This window comes from Clavelina lepadiformis, chromosome 9 (genome assembly GCF_947623445.1).
Source record: "Clavelina lepadiformis chromosome 9, kaClaLepa1.1, whole genome shotgun sequence".
In the NCBI taxonomy this organism is placed as follows: domain Eukaryota; kingdom Metazoa; phylum Chordata; class Ascidiacea; order Aplousobranchia; family Clavelinidae; genus Clavelina; species Clavelina lepadiformis.
Genome location: NC_135248.1, coordinates 3,013,247 through 3,035,197, shown reverse-complemented (window position 1 = coordinate 3,035,197; position 21,951 = coordinate 3,013,247). Strand labels below are relative to the sequence as shown.

At 38.5% G+C, this 21,951-nt stretch overlaps 3 protein-coding genes across 5 annotated transcripts; 2 read left to right on the top strand and 1 right to left on the bottom strand.

Annotated features, from left to right (window-relative positions):
* The first annotated feature begins 4,478 nt into the window (after positions 1-4,478).
* LOC143470725 (fibroleukin-like) lies at positions 4,479-6,765 on the top strand. The gene is made up of 6 exons (XM_076968994.1): positions 4,479-4,956; positions 5,062-5,165; positions 5,744-5,840; positions 5,920-6,016; positions 6,205-6,348; positions 6,457-6,765. Exons 1-6 carry the CDS (start codon positions 4,695-4,697, stop codon positions 6,644-6,646), a joined length of 894 nt encoding a protein of 297 aa, XP_076825109.1. The 5' UTR covers positions 4,479-4,694; the 3' UTR covers positions 6,647-6,765.
* A 295-nt stretch (positions 6,766-7,060) lies between these two features.
* Positions 7,061-12,043, bottom strand: LOC143470724 (ammonium transporter Rh type C-like). Its single transcript, XM_076968993.1, has 10 exons — positions 11,919-12,043; positions 10,457-10,629; positions 10,014-10,206; positions 9,691-9,841; positions 9,016-9,160; positions 8,534-8,697; positions 8,216-8,353; positions 7,942-8,075; positions 7,685-7,865; positions 7,061-7,490 (listed from the first exon to the last, which is right to left on the bottom strand). Exons 1-10 carry the CDS (start codon positions 11,921-11,923, stop codon positions 7,413-7,415), a joined length of 1,362 nt encoding a protein of 453 aa, XP_076825108.1. The 5' UTR covers positions 11,924-12,043; the 3' UTR covers positions 7,061-7,412.
* Positions 10,664-21,532, top strand: LOC143470723 (4-galactosyl-N-acetylglucosaminide 3-alpha-L-fucosyltransferase FUT5-like). Of its 3 annotated transcripts, XM_076968990.1 has the most exons (5): positions 18,295-18,403; positions 18,488-18,694; positions 19,120-19,369; positions 19,832-20,020; positions 20,118-21,532. In XM_076968990.1, the coding sequence occupies exons 2-5, from the start codon at positions 18,517-18,519 to the stop codon at positions 20,878-20,880; spliced, it is 1,380 nt and encodes a 459-aa protein (XP_076825105.1). In that variant the 5' UTR covers positions 18,295-18,403; positions 18,488-18,516; the 3' UTR covers positions 20,881-21,532. The 3 variants fall into 3 exon arrangements, with proteins under 3 accessions (XP_076825107.1, XP_076825106.1, XP_076825105.1); XM_076968992.1 differs by lacking the exons at positions 18,295-18,403; positions 18,488-18,694 and adding an exon at positions 10,664-10,760; XM_076968991.1 differs by lacking the exon at positions 18,488-18,694 and having other exon boundaries at positions 18,271-18,487.
* Positions 21,533-21,951: the final 419 nt, after the last annotated feature.

Sequence of the window (21,951 nt, the reverse complement as noted above, 5' to 3'; positions counted from 1 at the left end):
ATCTCCTTCTTACTGCTCTATGCCAACTGAAGCAACTAAACTACGCTCATTTCGCAAAACATGATAAAACATTGAAGTTTAGTTAACGTGAGGTATGGAAATGTAATTATGAATGTACGATGTTTTCGTTGAAATAGCGACAGATCAAAAATTAACACCAAAAGTAGTTGAAATTTCATGAATACATTATGATTGGAGAACTTCACTAATCACATGAACAAAGCTGATCCACTACAGAACACAAAGTTTAATTATGTGAACTGTAATAAACAATTCTACAGTTTGCTACAGCCCCTTAATTATGAGAATTAGCTGCATAAGAATAAAAATTTTTTTCCGCTGGAAGACAGAACCTTTCTAGAAAGTGTACGTCATTGCCGGCTTGTTGATCCGAGAATCACCGCTTGAACCTACAAATATAATGGCTTTATTGAAGATATCGTTTAAGCTATTTTGCATCTAAAGTTTCCAAGTTAAAAACGTATTATATTTTACAACAAAAACTTAAGCCTATAATAGTAGATTACAAAATTTGATCAAAAATGTTGTCATATTGTTTACAAAAATATAACAAGCCAAAACCAGTTTGAAAGCTAACTTGTACTTATATAACCTAACAAGCTATAATCCAGTTTAAATAACAGATATAAACGTCAACCGAAAATGTATTCAATAAACCAAAACTTAAAACTGACAGTCTCATAAACTTCAGCCATTTAGTCATAGCACAATAAAGAACTTGCTCTCGCACAATTAACGAAAAGGAAAAAGTGGTAAAACTCAAACTTTTACAAACATGCAAGATGCCAACAATACAATTGTGCTACATCATATTAAGTTAAGACAAGCTAACAAGTTTGGACAAAATATACCACTATCATAAGCATGTTTATCGCTATCAAGAAAATACTGAATGTTCAACTCACCAAACGTACCAGAACAAGCTTTCACTCAACTCTGGAAATGTTGAACTGACCAAGTCAACGCACAAGTTCTTACAGCTGCGACCTTCTCATCCACCGTCAAAATAAAATGACCACGAGTTTCTTTATTTGTTTGTGACGTCACCTGGCATTCGGCGCGGCGCGCGTTGATTAAAGTCTGGCTTCCTTCCAAAATAATCCGCGTAAAAAGCTGAGAAGTAATTTTGAGCTTAAACCCGCAATCTATGATGTCTGTGGAAATGAAATGAACATCAACCAAGTTGACGCAATAAACTTCAAAATACAAACATGGACGTAATTATTTTGTCGTACCGAAGGGACATTCTGCTATCGGACTAAATAGCTTCTATAAACGTAAGTTTTGTATTTTTGTGTGTTTTTCTACTTCTTTTTTCTTTTCTTTTATATTGTTTGTCGTCGGTAGAGGGCGTCAAAGCAAATGCGATGGTAAATTTGTTTCAGGTACCCCGGGTATACATCAGTTGTACCTGAGGTGACATTTGGAAGATCCGAGGCGAACTATCGAATAGTTTGAACAGGCTTGGCCCCTCTAACATTTGCTAGATGAGGTAGGGTCATGAGTTGTGGTTTTGTTTTTGCCTTTTCCTCCATAGAAAAGATGTAAGAAATTTCTTCTTGGGTCCCCAAATGCTTGTCTGCCCAACTTCGTTGTTTCATTTTTGCGCGATTGCGGCGGTTAGTGACAGGTTACAGGTAATTACATGAAATGATGGTCAACGGTTGGGCGGACTCCCCCCGGCTTTAAGAGAAGGCGGTCTCAGGGAAGGTTTAGCTGTACCCTACCAAATCTTTAAGGCAACTTTACTTTTGTTTCAAGCAATACACTCTTCACTTTCAGTGCGTAAACACACACACGTCAGTCGCGCATGTATTGCAACATGCTTTCAGTAACTAGCCCTACAGTTCTCACGCATTGTTTGATCATAAAATACAAATACGGTAGCGGCTACCGCAGGCCTTTGTGATGAAGATTGCGTAGCTTTAAACGTAACTGAGTGTGAAATGCAAAAATTGTGTTTAATATGAATATGCGTTTATTTACACACCGGGTAAATTTTCCTACTTTGTAATGAGAGTGTGCGGCCCGCCGGCTGCAACATTTTTTGTAATGCGGCCCTCAGTATACAAAAAGTTTGCCCACCCCTGTGATAGAGTTCTTATCCAAGACGTCACCATAGAAAAAGTATAAATCGTTCCGGTCCAGTGCGCATGTGATCTTAGTTTGTGATGGTTTGTTGTTATGGCGTTATTGCGAACGTAATTTCACAGTACTGTAAAATCCTTTGAGTCACACGTTGTGGGTGGAATGCGATGATTGCGATCGCTGGTATCATGTTAAATGCACCCATTTGGATCCCAATCTCACCCAACATGAAATCGGAAATCTCACTTACCTCTGTCATAACTGTGAGTGAAGGCATGTCTAAATGCTACTTTCAGATGACAATTTGAATGTTAGCTCTGGTTATTTTGAAGTTGGTTGTTTTCCGTATTGTGGTTCCTTTTAAGGCTTTAAGCGTGATTTTTAAACTCATTCGTTGCGAATAATTTTGCTGTTTACGTTGAATTCTTGAAAAAATAAAACAAACACATTTTATATAAATGCAATGCCTCTGATTGCACGTCGATGTTGAACAGTGATTGACGGTTGTGGATTTGGATGTTTCTTTATCTCAAGTTTCTGATTTCCTTCAGCAGTAAATAAAACGATTCGCTACTTCAGATTTCTCCGTTTTCTTGGTGTTTGGCTCGTTTTCTTTTAAACTGGTCTTAATATTTTGGTGTATGCCATATAGGCCTATGTGTCAAATATTTATCGTATCATGTTTGGGCACGCTCTAACAAGGATAGCACCTTAGTTTTCCATCCCTATAGCCAATGGCAAAAATGAACGATACGATTACAAAGCGCCTTTGCTTAGAAACAGCGTGCAATACTAAAAAGAGAATGAAGGTTATGGTTTCTATTCGAAACATATATAACTTACTATACGTTACTATATAGTATACTATGCGTTTATTTTCGAAAAATGCCATTTTTATGGCAAATAAATAATCGGCAGAATTTAAAGCTTGAATAAATATTTGATGTCTATTTAATTAAAATTAACCAATTAGAATACAGTAAAGCTAGCTCGAATAAGTGTGAAATTCATGTTTCTTGCATTCGCAAACTGGTGCAATTATCGCAAACTGGCGCAAAAATTGCTGATGCAAGATTTGTTACCACCTGAAAGATATTAATTAAAAATTTGCGGTTTTAAAGTATAATATAGAGAATAAAATTACGCTTGTAATGATATAAAAACGATGGTTGTGTGATCAGTAGAACTTGTTTTATTTACGTATTACTTTGCGTTATATGAAGTTTTTCGCAAATTGGCTAGCCTACCCTAGTTGAACTAACATTAACGGAGTAAGATTCGGTGTTGGTTGGAACAGGATTGGATCAATATGGATCAGGATCATAGGTCCACTTTACCCGGCCTTGGTTACCGGTACTATTATTTTGACTTTTGGCCAAATTTTGGCTAGTCAGTAAGCGGAATGAACCTATGTAATTCGTACGTGATACAGTAAAACTCCTTCCTATACCATTCAACCAAACTTCTAGCCTACCTTATGCATGTAAAATAAAATCTAAGTTACAAGATACCTTACAAGTTACCTTCCGATAGATCAGAGAGTACAAAATACGAATTCCTCGCCTTTTTTGTGTTCTTTTCCATGTAACCTCGAATAATCGCGTCTGCAACACGTTATGTTTCACTGAACTTAGTGGTATCCGCGCAGTGAAAAAACTTTATTAAGAAAATAAGAGGGGTATGCCACTTTACCCCGTTGGTCCGCTTTACACCACCTTCTCCTACCACACGCATAGCATGTTAAAAGGAATTAATGTGCTGTACGATTTAAAGACTTCATAAAGATATTTTTGTGGTTTTAATTTCAACGATAACGAGCTTCTTCAAGTACTTTCAAGTGACCTATGGTTGACGTCTTTATTGTTTGCTATATAGGCTGTGATGATACTATAAAATTGCTTGCAAATCGAATGCCGCATAGAATACTTGATTACGGAAATCGGCAAAGCAAAGCATTGCATTACGTAATCGATTACTCTCTGCTTATCGTATTAAGTCGTGACAAAAATGTCGTGCATGTCTATATTGCGTGTGTTATTATTCATAGTTGTTCAATGCGTTACAGTCTACTAAGTCAACCCTAGAAAGTGGTCGACTTTATTATGTAGCTGTCCCAATGTTTTATTTAAAATGTAATCGTTCAAAGAAGCTTCAATATAATCAGAATATACAGTTGTCATAATGAACAATTAATTCTAAGATTAAGAAAAGCGAAACAACGACCTTGAGGCTCATTTATCATCGAGGATAATAAAAATTTCAACCGACAAACGTTGTAGTGATTTGGTTGCCCTTACAGGATAAGGTACGACATACAACCATTTCATTACAAGGCTATAGCCTACTTAGCTGAAAAAACATTATGGTTTCAAACAGCGTAAAGTGGTAAACAGCTTAATCGCGTTGCCATATTTGGCTTCGATTTGTCATTTGAGTGGTATAATTGCAGCTTTGGAAATAAGAAGTTTTTCTCTGCAGGTTAAACCTCAGTAGAATAGTTTAAGTCTGATATTAGAAGATTACACGTAGGCTTTGCATCAAAGTGAAAAGTTTTCACAGTCGATCTAACATTTGTTTATTGAAAAATGAGAATGGCAAAGATTGCAGTGTCCTTTCTCTTAGCATTCGGTGTTGTAATCGTTTCATCACAGCAATGCCGTGAAATTATGCGCCCTGTTACTGTGTGTGACGACGTTACAAGCAGTTTGGGAAAAGGCCAGAAAGGCGAAAGGGGTCTAGTTGGAAAAGCCGGAAGCAAAGGTGAGAAAGGAGATCCAGGTGACCCGTGTGAGGAGGAAAGAATGTCATTTACATCTCTGGCGTCCATGATTAGGCAAAATCATTTGGGTAGGAGATGCTTCAATAAAGTTAACATCTGTCTTCTTCGCACGTAATTTACTTAAGAGAAGTTTTGAACGAAATAGATTTAACGTTTCTCGCTTTAAAATCAAGATATAAAGAAGCTCCTTACACCAGCATCGTGCTACACATCATCCGTTTATGGTTTGCAGGAGTTGCGATCTGGAGAAAAAGCTTTTTGCGATGACGGATGGACGGTAAGTAAGTTGGGATCACGTCAATTGAATATTGAACAAATTCACCGGCGACAATTGGTCGTGGTCAACTGATCGGCAACAAATTGGCCGGCGACACAAATCAACCGCTACGCATTTTATTTTTATTTTTTACGCAAATTAGCATTGTTGTTTATTCAAATTATATGATTTAAGTGATAATATGATTTAAGGTCAGTTGGTTCTAGGTAAATTTACGTCACGGTCAGTTGTCCCCGGTGAGTTTGTTCGCGGTCAATTTCCCACGGTTAATTGTCGTGGAACCAAGTAAGTTATAGACTAAACTATTTCCCGTTAATGTAAAGCTAAAATTGTTTTAATGTTTATATAGCCTAATCGTCCGGTTGACATAGCCTTAAAGATAAAGCAAATTTTAACCTCAAATTCCAATCTTAACTGATGGAACTGCAGTGTTTTTAAGTTTCAAAACGCGTCTTCCAGGAGCACTTGTGTAGAATATTGTAGCGAAGCTTATTGATTCGGACTTTTTGACATAACTTTCTATTATGCGCGCCACGGCGTTCTGTAAATATATTAAAGGCTTATTTTTAACATTTCAGGTTTTCCAAAGAAGATTGGACGGAAGCGTGAACTTTATAGTCAACTGGGATGAATACAAATCTGGGTTTGGAAACTTAAGCGGAGAGTTTTGGCTTGGTATTCATATGATGTTTACTAAAACATCAGATAGTCGTTACATGGAAAACGAATTCAACAATGTTGACATTCTATAAAGGTTTAAACAAAATTCATTCCTTGACATACGGAAGATTATGCAAGCTCAGAATAGAACTTTGGGACTTCACCGATATCCAAGCATACGCCCAATACAGGTAATTGAACACAGGTTTCCACACGAATCCACAACTCGTTGTCCATCTAAAGTTAATCAGCACCCAGGGAACCCAGCATGAGAAGTTTTTATAGTCCAACTGTATCCCTCTTTTACTTTTGGTGCTTATACGTAACTCCAGCACCATAAAGACGATTAACAGGTTTGATGATGCTCATATTTTCACAGTTTATTTTTCATTGAGGATGAATCGACAAACTACCGTCTTCATGTGAGTGGTTACAGTGGCACAGCAGGGGACAGTCTGTCGGCAGGCAGCCACGTCCACGATTTGCAGGAATTTTCTTCTCCAGATAGAGACAACGATAAACAGTAGGCTGAGCTAAATAACAGGCATTAAATTGCTGCCCTGAGGTCATTCTGGCCATGTTTTCTCTACAGCTATTTTTGCAGCGTACCAATTTCAGTGATTTTTAACAGCAATGATAGGCATTGTTCGACCTACTACAATGAAGGACTTGGCGGCTGGTGGTTCAACGCCTGCTTTTCATCTGCTCTCAACGCCGCATGGGGACGCTCAGGAGGAAATGTCCAAAACATAATTTGGCAATCTTGGAAGGGTTATCATGAAGCTCTCAAGGCGACAACAATGAAACTTCGATGCTACTGAAAAGCTAATGTCGCCTTACTACGCATGCTGTTGATCACCTTGTTGTTTTCACGGATGCGTGCTACCTGTAAACATGCGTAGTTATACGTCCGATGCTAATAAAATAGTGAAAGTTTGAACACCGTTGTGCTTCAAGAATTTCAGTTCAATTTCTCCTCTTAGAAGGATTTAGGTGAAGTGTCGTAATCTATACAACAACAGCGTTTATAAAGGCTGACAACCTTTCACCGAACTATCGCAACGTCGACAGTGCTTGTGTGTCGTTACATGAACCAATTAATGACAATGTTAGATGTAGTCTCGCAACGGAAAACCAAAATCATTAATGCATTCATGTACTAATTTCTCTTCTAGATTTTTTATTGAGGTATAATTATTATTAAAAATTTCAGCCTGGTTTGATTGTGCTTTGGCTGTAGATTATTATCCTTTTTAATCCAGCTCCCGCCTGTTAAAGATGTGTCTAGTAAGTGCGTAACCTTAATCATTGAAGTTACTACAGCCATTATTAGTATTGCATGCAGTAAGTTGCTTTCTTACAACACGTTTCTTATACGTAGAAATACCGGCTATTTAAAAGCTCTAGATACGGTAAAGACAACAGCATAATTTAGCTGAGATCTTTGTTAACGGCAACCGCTACATCCTGGTTTGGTTTAGCTGACTACAGGCAGTATGTCCATTCAGCTGTTGCCGTGTAAAACCAATATAAGGAGTTAAAGGGAGTCACTTCAAAAAGGCAATGAGTTGAGTGAGAAAGATGACGTTACTCCCCTCCCAGAAGTATTGTCTCCTGCTCTTTGGTCTTGGTGGCCTCATATCCTGAAGGCTGCTCTTCCTGGCACTAAAAAAGATGTTGTGTAAAGGATACACCAACACACTTAAAACGAACAACAAACTCAAACAGATGTACACGTTCAACGACGATTTTATCCATTATTCAAAGACGACAAGGACAGAACGTTGGAGTATAGTTAAACGCTAGTATACACCAATCGGTTTTAAAACATAAACAGAGTTTTTGTCAGCTGGACTCACATCCCAAAACACTTCATCTTCGTAATATTCCTCCGTGGTCAAATTGTCCCAAAAAGGCAGTTTCAGCAGGAGCCCTGTCAAGCAACCAGACACCATAGCGATGCTAACAGCCACCGCCACACCCACAATCTGAAAACCTGCTTGACTGTCTACCGGCCGTTCAGAAAATAGCTTTTCAAAACTAAAACAGACAAAAAGAGAGTCTCATGCTGTTGCACTCCCGTCGGCGTTTTCTTGTTATGTGATAAACAACTTACCTATTGCCGTAAGTTTCTACGTTTGCGATGCGAATTGCAATTGCACTGACAATCGCACCAAGAACACCGGGCATACCGTGAAGGTTGTGGACTCCACAAGTATCGTGAACTTTTAGCTTTGCCAGCAAAATGGGCTATAGAACAGGCAGCCGGTTAAAATTTAGCCAAAGGTACGTGATTAATGCAACAGGTTGCACAACCTAGCAATAATACATTTAGTTTTAAGTTGTATTGTTATCCATATATAATGAAGGGTTTACGGAAAACAACATACCTGTAGGAAGTGAAAACCCAATGTAGAAACGGTAGCTGCAGTCGTACCGACAAGTAAAGCTCCAAATGGATAAACAATCAGGTCTGCACTCGCACCCATCGCAACACCTCCGGCTAAGGTAGCGTTTTGTACGTGCACCTTGAAAGTAAACCTTCTACTAAAGTGAGTATTGGATGCAAATCGGTTTACTGCGCGTATAGAGATGATTCTTACGTCGTATTTTCACGCAGACAAACGATGGTTGTCAAAGTTAAAAATTTAAAAAAGACGAGCAAAAACTGATACGATGAGACAAAAATCCATTTTCAAGAAACCTACCATGTTAAGTTTCGCATCTTTGTTGAGAACAGAACTGAGAGCAAACGTTGTGACAGTGCACGCCGACAAGCTCAGAACTGTGTTGATCACCGCACGGTGTCGCTCGTTATCCATTGCTGGGCCGGCATTGAAACTTGGCCAGTATATCCAAAGAAACAAAGTTCCTGTCAAAGGAGGTAATAACGCTGATCATAATATTCCTATACGCAGACAACCTGACCAACCTAAAGGACATTCTCTCGCCTCTTTCTTGGGCAAGAAATGAGCATTTTCACGATTAAGTAACAACAATAAGAGCTATTGTGACCACGTGTTTGCAAAGTTCAGCCCCAGTTAACTAGACACGATAAGTTTAATAGTGGTTTCATAGCAAAGACTAATGGACTGATAGCCAGAAGTTGGTAGTTTGTCTACTGTACAATACAACTACCATAACACACGAGCATATAGGCATAAAAAGGAAAAAAGCGTGCAAAAGTCACCTATCATTGCGAAGATGTCCGAATGATATTCAGAGTCCTCCTTTTCATTTTCAGCCTGGGTCTTCCTATAAAGCATACGAGCAACTGACAGACCAAAATACGCACCAAAGGCGTGGATGAATATGGAACCACCGATGTCTAACACCTACAAAACAATAAAAGATTATGAAGGTCAAACATGGTTATAGCAAGACAGCACAACCCAGTCCAATATCTTGTATTGTTTTTTTGCCGCAGTGCCATCTAAATAGCATGTAAACAAATAACGATAAGTAGGAGCTTTGTAACTGGAAGTTTTGGTTACGCTTAAGTGTTTCTGTAGTCTCACGGCGTATAACTAGCGCCTGCTACCTTACAACGAATCGCAAAGTCATTCATTGTAACGTAACAACCTTGGTGATGCGCTTCGTGTATTGACGATTGACGCGTTAACAATAGTTAAATAATTTTAACGGAATCGTAAACAAGTTATAATGACGTAATTCTTTAAAAATTAGAATTAAACCTATAAGAAAGGTAACAAAATAAAAACGCAAGTTTACTGATGGCATCTACTATCTCCTACTTCCCGTTTATTGCATTTTTAACGCCAATGTCACCAACTTGGGATACATCGAAGTAAATCATCCGGTTCCAAATATACGCTTCGAGCTAACGAGTTTTCATTGCACTCACCCCAAGCACCTCAACCCCAATATAAAGACTGATGTTATAGAAAACCACTTCCAGTGTTGCCATGAGCACCAACTGCACAGGACTGGCCACGCCGAGGACGGCTCCGAACGAAATGAGAACAGTTGCTACGGCGAAGTCGGCGTTCAGCAAACTGCCATAGAAAGTAATGAACTAATGATACGTTTTGACAGATAGTCAACACAGGCTACTTTACAGATCTTCTACCACTTGAGTGCAACCACATGTAAATTAATTCTGGATCTAAATCCAATTTTATAAAGCACAGTATGAAGTCTTGTTATAGGAATAGCCTATAAGCTTACCCTTCCAAATTCAGCTCGATTTTCGATTTATTTGTGGTGATCATGCCGAACCATCCGTTGACTAAAGTTGACCACTCAATGATGTAGCAAGTGAGAAGAAAGTTAAAGCCAACCGAACCGAAGCCGTGACGTTTTAAAAACGTCATCAAAAATCCGAAACCAATAAGCATCATGACGTGGACATCTTGGTACACTACATCAGAAATATTAAGCAAAAAGGGCCAGAACACAGTTTAGAACATGGGATGGTTTCATGCTACCCACTACAGCCTGAGCCTTAAAGTAAGATTAGAAAAATCGTTGTAGTCACTTGCCGTTCTCAGCGCGATGTCATACTCATGTTATGTCCAGTAGTTTCTAATTTGGACTTAAAGCCCACATGAAACACAGCGCAGTGAAAACGGTTGTTTCGTAATGGGCAAGTTTACAACCGTTGTACTTACTCGGATAAAGCTGTTCGAACGTCAGCTCCTTGCCGGATTCATTGAGATCTTGCTTCTCCAACTGTACATGACCGGGACCAGCGTCGTATCCATAATCAACAAACAGCCCGAACAGCACGATGAAAATCACTTGTGCTAGGAGGAGAACCGCCGTTTCTTTGCCTCTTGTATTGCTTCAAGAAATAACCATCTTTAAACAGTTAGTATCAAAGGTAGTGTCTACAGTTTACAGAATGCATGTCGCTACCGAATCGAATTTTGGAAAAGGGTGTCGACATTTCTGAAGTGGATTAATCCAAGGAAGGTAGGTGGTAGCACCACAAAAATTAACATTTATCAAAAATTTTAATATTTTAGGGTATTTTTGAGAGCTTTGGTTAGTATTGGAAATAATATTTATTTCAAAATTTGAGAAATTTTTAAAATTGGAAATGATTAAGATCCTTATCAAGGCATTTAAAGTTTAAACCTTTTCGGCGTCGCAAATATTCCCTTTTGGCAGCCGAATTTAAAACAGTTTTATCTCATTCATACGCAACCTGTGTAGGCAGGTTTACAGAATGCTGACAAGCCCTGTCTTACCTAGATTAAGATGACATCAGCCGCATTTGATCGAAAACTTAACATCAACAAAATCGGATGAAGTCCACCACTAAAGATAAATAGCTTCAGCATTCAAAGTTGAAAAACTTGTTTAAAGTAAAGAGCTCTTAGTTTGTATAAAGGATTCGTTACGAATGGCAAACGCCATAGTTGCGGAACTGTCCCCCAAAATAAATTCTATGACGTAGCAAGAACAAAAACAAATTACGTCACCAAACCAGCTTGCTTAATACGTGTTTTTAAAGCAGTAGTTAGCTGTCGCTTTATCTCAATAACTGAAGTACACTACGCCAACTGTAACAAGTCCCGGCTCTATAGTGTACAGGCGCATGTTTGTTTAGGGTCGCCGCTCGTCATTACCAGCGGTTATTGTAACTTGCTAAGAACGAATGTATGCGATACTGAGCCTTTATACACCATGTAAAGTGTTCACTCTCTTTGCTGTTGATCAACTATCGATACTTGTCTGGTAGAAAGTGTTTTAAGTTTGAACCCCGACGCCGTTTATCGATGACGAGGTCTTTATAGCAGAGAACTTACTACATGGAAGGCTATTTTTTATCCACGGTCGTAGCCGATATGAGAGATAAAAAATGCAAACTCTGCAAAAATATTCTTCAGAAGAGTGACGAATTTGGTTTACCGAAGTTAATGAAGCGTTTCCAACATCACCTGATAAACTCCTGCCGGCAGTAATGCCTTTTGCAAGTTCCGCAAAATTCACGCTTGATTGCACGTAGGTGTTTTGCACAGTTTTGGGACTTTTACAATGTATCTATACTGGAGAGGATACGCCTGACAGTTTTTTTTCTATTCATTTTCGAAATTCTTTAATCAGGAATAAACTAAATTGGCTTACCTCATTTTTTGCGCAGAAGTTGATCTTTTCCGGTATACAAAACTACAGCCGCGTCAACACACTTAATTGCAGAAGAATGACAGAAACTTCAGGTTTCCCTTACCCTGACCCCGCCCTAAGCTGCTGATTGGGTTAGAGGAAACAATGTCAATATTATGACAAAGAAAATGATGACGTCGCATGTAGGAAACATTTTTTGAAAATATTGCATTACAATTTTAAGCTAGTTGTATCCAATAACACATAATTTATCCAATATTCAAAAACTAGTTTCTTTTCTACCCGAACAAACCACTAATAGACCTACGTGCTCTTATAATCGTCAATATACTCTGATAATGACTAAACTAGAGAAAAACTGTTATGAGTAACAGCACTTGCGGTCAGTTGGTTAGTTGAGGAACGAAGTCTCTAAACTCATATTATAGTAGGTTGTTGAATAAGACTGACTGAGAAAGGAGACGTAATAACTACAATCCTGTTTTGTGATACACAAAGACTATCAGCTGACTCGCACACAAGTGCGAACGTAATGGTCAGGGGTCAAAACATCTTGTGATGGACGGAAAAGAAAGGCTTAACTTCCTTTCCTGTATGAAAAAATGTGTGTCATGGTATACCTTGACATATAGTGTGTACTATATATATACATATACCTTGGCACTACATACTATATATAGTACTTGGCACTACACAGCAGTTCCGTTTCCAACTTGTGAACTGAAAACCTCCTTCTTGCTACTCTATGCCAACTGAAGCAACTAAACTACGCTCATTTCGCAAAACTGCGAATTATGAATCGCGTTTACGAATGTATTATCGTCGCAAGTCGGCAATTAGCCAATTACACACCACAAGAGTTGCTTGCTCACCTGGGGCGATTTATAAGTGCTGTTTGTTGTCTTAACATTGTGGCGCCACAGCATTTATAGTAAAATGGGCTAAACCACTCTAAACATTTTGCCATAAACACAAACAGCGGCTTGCAAAGCGGCAAAAAGAATTTGTTTCAGATACAAAGGAAGGAACACGGCTAAATAAGGACTAAAGCATTTGCTGACATATAGGTTCGATTCTTTAGTGATTTGATTGAAATATTAATGGATTTGTTATTGTCCCTACAATGACTTTATAGCAGCCTATAAGCAACCAACTACAGTTGGTGTTACCTTAATTGCCAATATGAAAGCCGTAGTAAGACCGGATCGGATAATCGCGAATTTCATTTCTAAGACATTTTTAAGCGATTATCCGATATATTCGTTTACAGCAAGCGGTTTGCTCTAGGAAACAAGTTTGACTACCTACCACTGCACCACTGGAAAAAAATCGTGCGTTCAGAGCTAAGTTTCCCAGTTTCTTGTTAACAGAACTTAAATGTCATAATATACTGATCTTAATCATCCTTCCAGTATAAATTTAACTTTGATTAAACCCTTAATGACGAAAATCAACTTTTTGCAAACAAATTTTCCTAATCTAACGGCGTATCCACGTGACGGGCTGCGACGTTGCGTGAACTAGTTTCGGTGAAATAGTCACTTGTGAAATAGACGGTTTGAACTTTTGTTTTTTTTAAGTGAACCCGGGTAACAAGAGCTCTTCAAACATTTTTTGACCACTTGCTCTAACACGTTTCTTTCATGGATTGCTGTCATTGCCAAGATTTTCTAAGAGCATTTTTTGCGTCTTCCACATTTGCGAAATTTGTGATTTCAACACGATGGAATTAGCAGCAACAATTTTCTGCAACACCTTTGGTGCTAGCACTAGAAGCGCATGAGAAAAAAGGGCAATAACTTACTGTAGTTTGTTTCTTTCTCTAGTACATTTACCAAAAACGCAATTACTCCAAAAAAGCCCACATGGGGCTTTCTGAATTTTTGCATGCGTATTAAGCACGCCACGCCGTGACCAAGCTCATATATCTAAAACTGTTGTTATCAAGGCCCTAAGTCAAGAGATTTTGGCCTAAAAGTGTATATTATTCACCTATTTTCGAGCCATTTTTAGCTTCCTGGGTCTGTATGCGACCTGAAACTTCTTATAGGGTAATTCCCAAGATTATCCTAAAACCAACACGTAACCACAGAGATGAGCAACCACGCTATACCCTATGCTGGATTCTTTAAACCAGGGATGTCCAACCTTTTATTAAAGTGGGCCGCATTGTCACTTGAAATAATTCAATGGGCCGCAGAACCTATTAAATTTCAAGAAAAATGGGTACATAAAGTACATACTTTTGGAGTGAAAATTACTAACGGGCCGCATAAAAATCTCAGGCGGGCCGCAGGTTGGACATCCCTGCTTTAAACAGTGTTTTAAACGTCCACTAAAAACTCTAACAAAATCATAGAAATCTTAATTATTGACCCACGTGCCTCGTTAAAAACAAACGCTTTTCGTTTTACAGATTTGCTTGATATTTTAAGTTGGACACAAGTATTGAAAAAAAAACGATAACTTTGTTTTCCTATTCTTAAACACGTTTGCGTTTTTTCCTCTTTTTCTTGACAATGGGGCAATGAGGTTTGGGACAAGTTCATTACGATTATGACGACACTATGACAATGAGATGTAAGAGAATTAGGATTATGGCATTTTGTGACGAGTGACGAGCCTTGCAATTCTTTTGTCCGTTCTCCGCAGCAAGAGAGCATTTCTTCGGCCCCGTTGCAATTTAGCGGACGATTAATTTTCTTTGTTTTTGAACGTTTTGTTCAGGAAAATTTGCAATTAAGAAAAGAAAGAATGCAACTGAGACAAAATATCTTATGCCATGATCGGATTCATTCCTTTTAAGGCTTAAGCAGTGTGAGCCTAAGGCAATTTTCGAATTTATATTCTTTAACCAAGTTTTGTGGTTGATAATACAATAATAATTATGTTAGATTTTATAGGTTTTGTTTCGAGATTTCCGATAGGTATGCGATCAAATGACAGATCGTTTAAGTGATACGCAATCTACCGATCTCTTCTGTGCATCGGCTGTAAATATATAAACAGGGTAGCCATACCGTCCTTATTTCTAAGAAATGTCCCTATTTTCACTTGCGTCCTTATTTTTAGGGCAGAGGTTCGTATTTTGGGCATTTTGACACCTTTAGTATACCATTTTGTACCAAGAGATACCAAAAGCTAAGAACATGCAGATAGTGTCTCGTTTTTTTTTAGGAACGTTGCATGGTTGCTTTCTCCTGTTGTGCACTGTTTAAGGTAGTATTCGTCTTTCGTTTCTTAGTCGCCCTTATTTTTGAGTTGAGACCGATGGCAACCCTGCATATAAACCACTTTTGAGCTTTATCGGCTTTTGACAGGTCATATTTCCTTAATGATGCCTGAACTCTACATGTGACAAAAGTTAAAAGTTAAACTGTTTGCTGGGACATCTCAGAATTATAGAGGGTATTTATATCTCATTTTCAACGCGAGAATAATTCAGGCTTCGTATATCAAGATTTTTAACTAAAACTTTGTGGTACAATCTTTAAATTTAATCGATGTTATCGCTCAAATTTACCCAAACTCTTAAACTTATCTCGAAACTTTAAAATTATAATCATTCTACTTTTTATCTCTTGTATGGTGGGATTACTCCGGTGTACAATGCTGGGTTTTCCTTGGTAAATACTAAGAGTAACAAAGAATTCTGTGGAAGTCGACTTATCCTCACACATTCAACATATACTGTACACATTCATATACCCAATATATTCCCTCGAGAATGTTAATAACAAGGATAAAAGTGGCGTGTGGTTCGCAAGAGTTATAAGTTATAACGGAGTGTTTGCGTGATCTTTCCTGACTAATCTATTGTCCCATCTGTCCACACATCCTCCAACTTTTTCCATTTAACCCACATTGAGTGAACATTTCTTACGACGCACCGCCCTAGACGTTTTCTCTGGCTACGTGATGTTGCTACAGGATTCACAAACAAGGCTGAAATAACGCGCGCGAATCAGATTACAGTAAAACGCCGGCTAATGACCACCCCGAGAAAGCGAAGAAATGTCTGCTATTCTATTGCGTTGTATAGCGTTATGTTTCATTGGCGCGTTCACACAGCTAACACGACCTTTTGACCGTGATCCAGTGGATGTTCAACTTACCAGGGTTCTACTGTATTTTAAGCGCTTCAAGAGACACAGCATGATGCAGAAACTTATGCTTCAACAATATTTAAAGTGTATTCTGCGGATGTTTGGGGCTTGCTCTTCTCGCCGGCTTCAAACATTCTTTGTAGATATGTATATAGATTCATCCATATCAAACAGAATTGAGCTTCAGCTGCTATTCCCAAAGTCGCTTTCTGCATTAAACCACGTCTGGTAATAAAAGGATACAAAGCGACGTTATTTTTCGCCATCTTCGACATCCTGGCATGCTCAGCTTGTATTTGATGTATTGTCATGTATTTTCCATGCACTTGAAGCGTGTGTTTAGGTTACGTTATGGGTCGTTTGAAGTGTATAAAAAGTATTTCATTAGGCTGCAAGTTATTATACCGCACCACAACAGGATTACAGCATCAACTGCTTGGCCCACTCCAACAACAAGACCAACTACTTCAAGACAAATGTGACTGCTTTTTTATTGATACTGTTGCGACCTCCAGCGGTGTTAAAACATTTGGAAAAATTCCATTGTTTGTACGAGGGCGCGCTATATACACGATAAATAAAAACAAATAGATAGCGCAGGTGAGACAAAGCAACATTTCTATTAAAATAATTTCTTCAAACTGTAATAACCAGTAAAAACTTACTAATATTTGGGATCATAGAACGCTATACTGTGCGCGTTCTGCAAGTAGAACACTGTACGCCATATCACTATAACGTATATTGTATGCATGTGTTTTGTGAATGGGATGAATAATACTAGAAAAATGTGTGTTTTCGAATTTGTGGGAATACCCATATTCTCTTGCATCTTTTAAATCAAGTTTTAGTGTTGGGTATTGAAGACTCCGATACTATTCATACGTTGTTGAAAAGTCTCTATCAGTGGTTCTCAACCTTCTGATCTTGGCGGACCCCTTTTGCTGCTGTCAAAGAAGTGGCGGACCCCTGAAGTTTAAGCAAACTAAGGGTTCTGAGACTGCACTTAAATGTTTCTTTGCTTAGTTTTACTTAATAGTCTTGGTGCACAACTGCGCTATTCATTCAAAATAACATCAAACTATGCGGATATTTTTACTTAAAATCACTGTATCCAGCTGTCTTCTCATATAATCCGCAATCTAGTGCATCACAATAGGCCTTCCCTGCGGGTGATAAATCTCAATAAGCTTTTGTATTGTCCCATCACAATAGGCAATTAAGCAAATGTTCAAGCCCATTTCAAAAAGCAATGATAAACAGCAAAAAAATTTTAAAAACTCGTACTTTATGTTGCAAATTTCGAAGTTCTCACGGACCAACTGAAAACGTTTCGCGGACCCCCAGGGGTCCGCGGACCACCGGTTGAGAACCACTGCTCTATCTTGTGCGCTCGCTCGCTTCCCGGGGTAGCTACCAAACGATAGTCCTAATGTGCAGCAACAGTTATATGATATTTATCGACATTTCATGGATTGCAAAAATATTACCAGCACGTATAGTGCTAACGTTTTTTAAACCAGAAAGAGTTTGAAACTTATTTGCAGAAGTTTTTTACTCTGCCTATATATTGTTGTCTGCTGCCAGCACCTACAAGGTCGCTCGCCCATGTAATACACTGACACAGCATAAGAAATTGCTAAAGACATTTTTTGAATAGTAAAAAAACTCGAATATTATCTTTCAACCAATTGTTTTCATGCCCTTTTTAATACCGTTACGATTCTATCTTAAAACAAGATATTTTACCGGTAGCTTTGTAACAAGCAGCACTAAATGAAGAGGAAACAATACTTCGGAAGAAATGAGTTGCTATAGAAGTATAGGTATTGTAAATCGTATATTGTGCTTCCTATAGCACAGCTCATCTGTTTGATAGGCCTGATACTATAATATGTATAAGTCAGGTAGCGTTTGCATTCATACTATAGACTGGGTGCTTAGCACAGCAAAGTGGCTATTCCACGTATTAGACTGCGTTGGTGACAAAATCTGTTAAATTTTGCAGTGCCAAGGACGTTTGGATCAAAATTTATTTAGAAATAGCTTTGTTTGGAGAATCTAGTCTACAAACAACTAGACTCTAGTCTACAAACAATCTCGTACTTAGTACGAGATACTAGTCTACCGCCTTCGCCCCAGTTTTATGGCGTAACAATAGACCAATACGACGTACTTATGGCGTAACAATACCACAATTTTTTCAAACAGTGTTAACACTGCAGTTTGGAATTCAATAAGAAACAGCGGGCTGTATTTTTGTGATAAGTGATTAATATGTCTCGGGCCGGACGATTTCGCATGGCGGGCAGGATCCGGCCCGCGGGCCGTAGGTTGCCGACCCTTGAATTAGAAGTTACTTTCTGGGAAAAGACTCAAGTAAAGTCAAGTCTTGATAAAAAATGACTGGAGTCTGACTCAGTTCCAATCACTAATTCAAGTTCATTACGACTCTACTTCCAGGTTTTAACTCATAGGAAGCTAATGCTACCATGCTAATTCTACCGATGCTACCAATGCAGATGATAAAAAAAAGATGGCGGTGTTGTTATATGATTGCAATAAGCTTAACAGTTCGCGCTTTTGTCGTCATGGCAGCAGTAGCCATGGTGCTTTTTTCTGTGACTATTACTGTAGATACTGCGACAAAATCGTCGCCGGTCGAAAACAGTAAGTTTGAAGTTGCAATAAAATAGGTCAAAAAGCTACTGATCGTGTTTTTACAAGTTTATGAAGGCGGTTGTATATCATCTGAGTGACAGTTCATTTGAGTGACAGTATTTGAGTGACATAATTATGACATAAATTATTCATTCGAGTGAAATAATTAACCCTAACCCTAACACTAACCCTAACTCTAACCCTCACACTAACCTTAACTCTAACCCATTACTGTAGTTTGAACAGTACTTACCAATGTGTCACTCAAATGAACTGTCACTCAGTTGATCAACTACCTATGAAGGCATATAGGTGTATAATTATTTTGTAAATTTGTGAACTTATTTTACTACTTTTTGAATTAAGTAAGATAGCAACAAAAGCCATCGTGTCCGTTAACTGAGGTTTGAGTAAACGTGGTTTCATTTTTGCAGATAATCGAAATTTTATGAAGTCTACCACCGGCAACCAAACGCAACCAACAATCACGCCGCCATTACCTAGCAAGTGCCTTATTTTGCTTTGGGCCCACATCGCTATATACGTGCGCAGAATTCCCGAGCACCCATCATGCGGAGGAGGATGCAACATCACTACGGACAGATCTAGATACGAGGAAGCGGACGCGGTCGTTTTTCAAATGAAAACTACAACAGCAGGGGATCTCCCAGACCCGAGAAAACGGTAAGAGGTGTCTACAGTGAAGACTATTCGAGTTACAGTAAAAATAAAATGAAACATTTAAGTAATTCATGTAAAACTGGGGGGTTTACGGTAAGTTAGCTCTGGTCTCCTTTAGTTTTGTCTTATAGCTCCAATTTACCAATTCATTTATAATGTTTCAGTTATGCAAAGTACTTTTGCATCTGCAAAATAATTATCTTTATGTGCACAAATAAACTTGGTGTAGCAAATTTCATTTAAACTGGAAATCCTTCATCATAGAAGATGTAAAAAAGACGTCATTTCCCGGAAAAAATAACCTATTGAGTAGACCCAATTATCTTGAAACATTATATGCAGAAAGTATTAACAATTTGTGTTTGGAGGTTACGAAAAGAGTTCTTTACGGTTACAACCTGTTATAAGCATTCTTTGTGCATCTGACTGCATTTCAGAACATAATCATCGATTTTCGTTTCAAAGAAAAAGCAATCAGGTCTTCGTGTGGTTCACAAGAGAAACTCCATGGACCTCACGACATTTTTACTACAAAAAGTTAACTGAGTTTGATGGATATTTTAACTGGACGATGACTTACCGTTTGGATTCGGACGTGAAAGCGGTGATGATCCCTTTTGAAGTTCGATCGTTTTTCGACAACATGCAAGAAAAGTAAAAGCATATGTTAATAAAAAGCCGTTAAAAATCTGACGCATGATTAAGTGTGGCTTATCCTCCTCAAATTGCTTTGCTTCGGGGTTGTTTGTAGATTACAAGGCCAAGCTGCCAACTACTTTCGTGCTGGATTCAATTCTTTGACATCGCCGTATAAATGCGAAAAGAATCGTTTGACTGAAGACGATTTAAGATTTAACTTAGCAAGAAAGAAATTTCTCGCTGCTTGGGCCGCTAACAACCGTGACTTAACCGCTGGAGCAAAAGAGCGGTTCTCCATTGTTCAACGACTGGTGCAAAGCGGCTTAAAGCTTGATATTTTCGGAAAATCTGGGAAGAAGCCAAAATTCATGAACTCCAAGCAATTTTATGACACTATGTCAGAATTCAAATTTTATTTTGCTTTTGAAAACGGCTACCACTGTCAAGAATACATCACAGAAAAAGTCTGGTTCAACTCATTTTATCTGGGAAGTGTTCCAATCGTTTGGGGACCAACCAAGACTGACGCAAGTAGAATGTTGCCACCGAACTCTTATATATACTACGAAGACTTTTCAGATCCTATGGAATTAATTAACTACCTTAAATATCTTGATCAAAACGATACAGCGTACCTCGAGTATTTTGCATGGCGGTTAGTAACTCCTTGCTACTATCCACTTCATAAAGTAAATGACCAAAAGATTGGAACATCCATATTCCAGCACGTAAGCTCGTGGCTTAATGGGTTTTGCGAACTGAGCAAATTAATAAGGGAAGGTGTGCATCGAAGAACTTCTAAATCCATCTCATCCTTAAAGGATCTATGGTATGGTCGTGAACGCAACGAATGTTTGAAAGAGAAAGTAGTTTGAGTGATATTCTGTAATGCAAACCCGAATTTTTATGGTTATGTGCTACGTGGTTATATGTTATAAGTTTAAGCCAACATGAAGTTAATTGGTTTTGCTTGTAGCCCCACAGGTTTTCCAAAAATGTAATGAGGTTTTCGAATTATATGACTAAGTAAGTTGAAACCTGCAACCATGTATCCAATAAATATCTGCTTGATTTCGCAATAAATTCCCTTCCAAACTTAAAATTAATTGAACACCTCTTGCATTGGTTACAATGCTAGCAACTAGAAAATGTGGTATTAATTTTGAAAGAATATGGTACGTCACTGTGAGAGAGAGTACCTCAGTACATAGAAAAAGAGGTACCTACCTCGCTGTGCTAATCTGCAAGCAAACGAAATCTACCAAGCCCAACAGTCCGAAGTAGGCTATTGTCAATACTGAACTGATTACAAAATGAAAGCATGTTTAATACAACGTTAACAAGGCGCCTGCGATCATTGGTTTCGCTTTAATACGCCAAAATCAATCAATAAATACATCGTACCAAAACACGGGGATCAATGGTTTTTGGGTGTCACCTTCTGCGACTTAAGTGCCATGTCACAATGGTACGCCTTGTTCTATGGTCACAACTTTAACTCGAATTGTCAACGCCAGCAAATTTCAAACAAGCAGATTGTGTCATGTTATTATGAGATGGTTCGTTTCACCTGTCTAAATGGCGTTATTACGAAACCGTTTATCGTCGATTAAATCATCTATTGCACAGCAACTAAAGGAGTATTTAATAACGTTTGCGCTTCATTACAAGAAATTTGTGTCATACAGTACACATTTGGTCATTGCAGTAAACGGTGGGGTTGATACCTGTAGGCTAAGCTAGGTCTTGGAGGCCAGCAAGGTTGCCCACATTTTGTGACTCACGGATCTTTTTATCTTCATGTTACATATAAAGGCTATAAATAGTCTAGGGCTTTTTCCCGGAGCAGAACTACAGCAAGGCAGTCAACAAATAGGCAGGCTGGGCCACACATGAGCGGAAGAATTGCGTTTCCAACTTGGCTGTAAGTCCAGCTTACCCGGGAG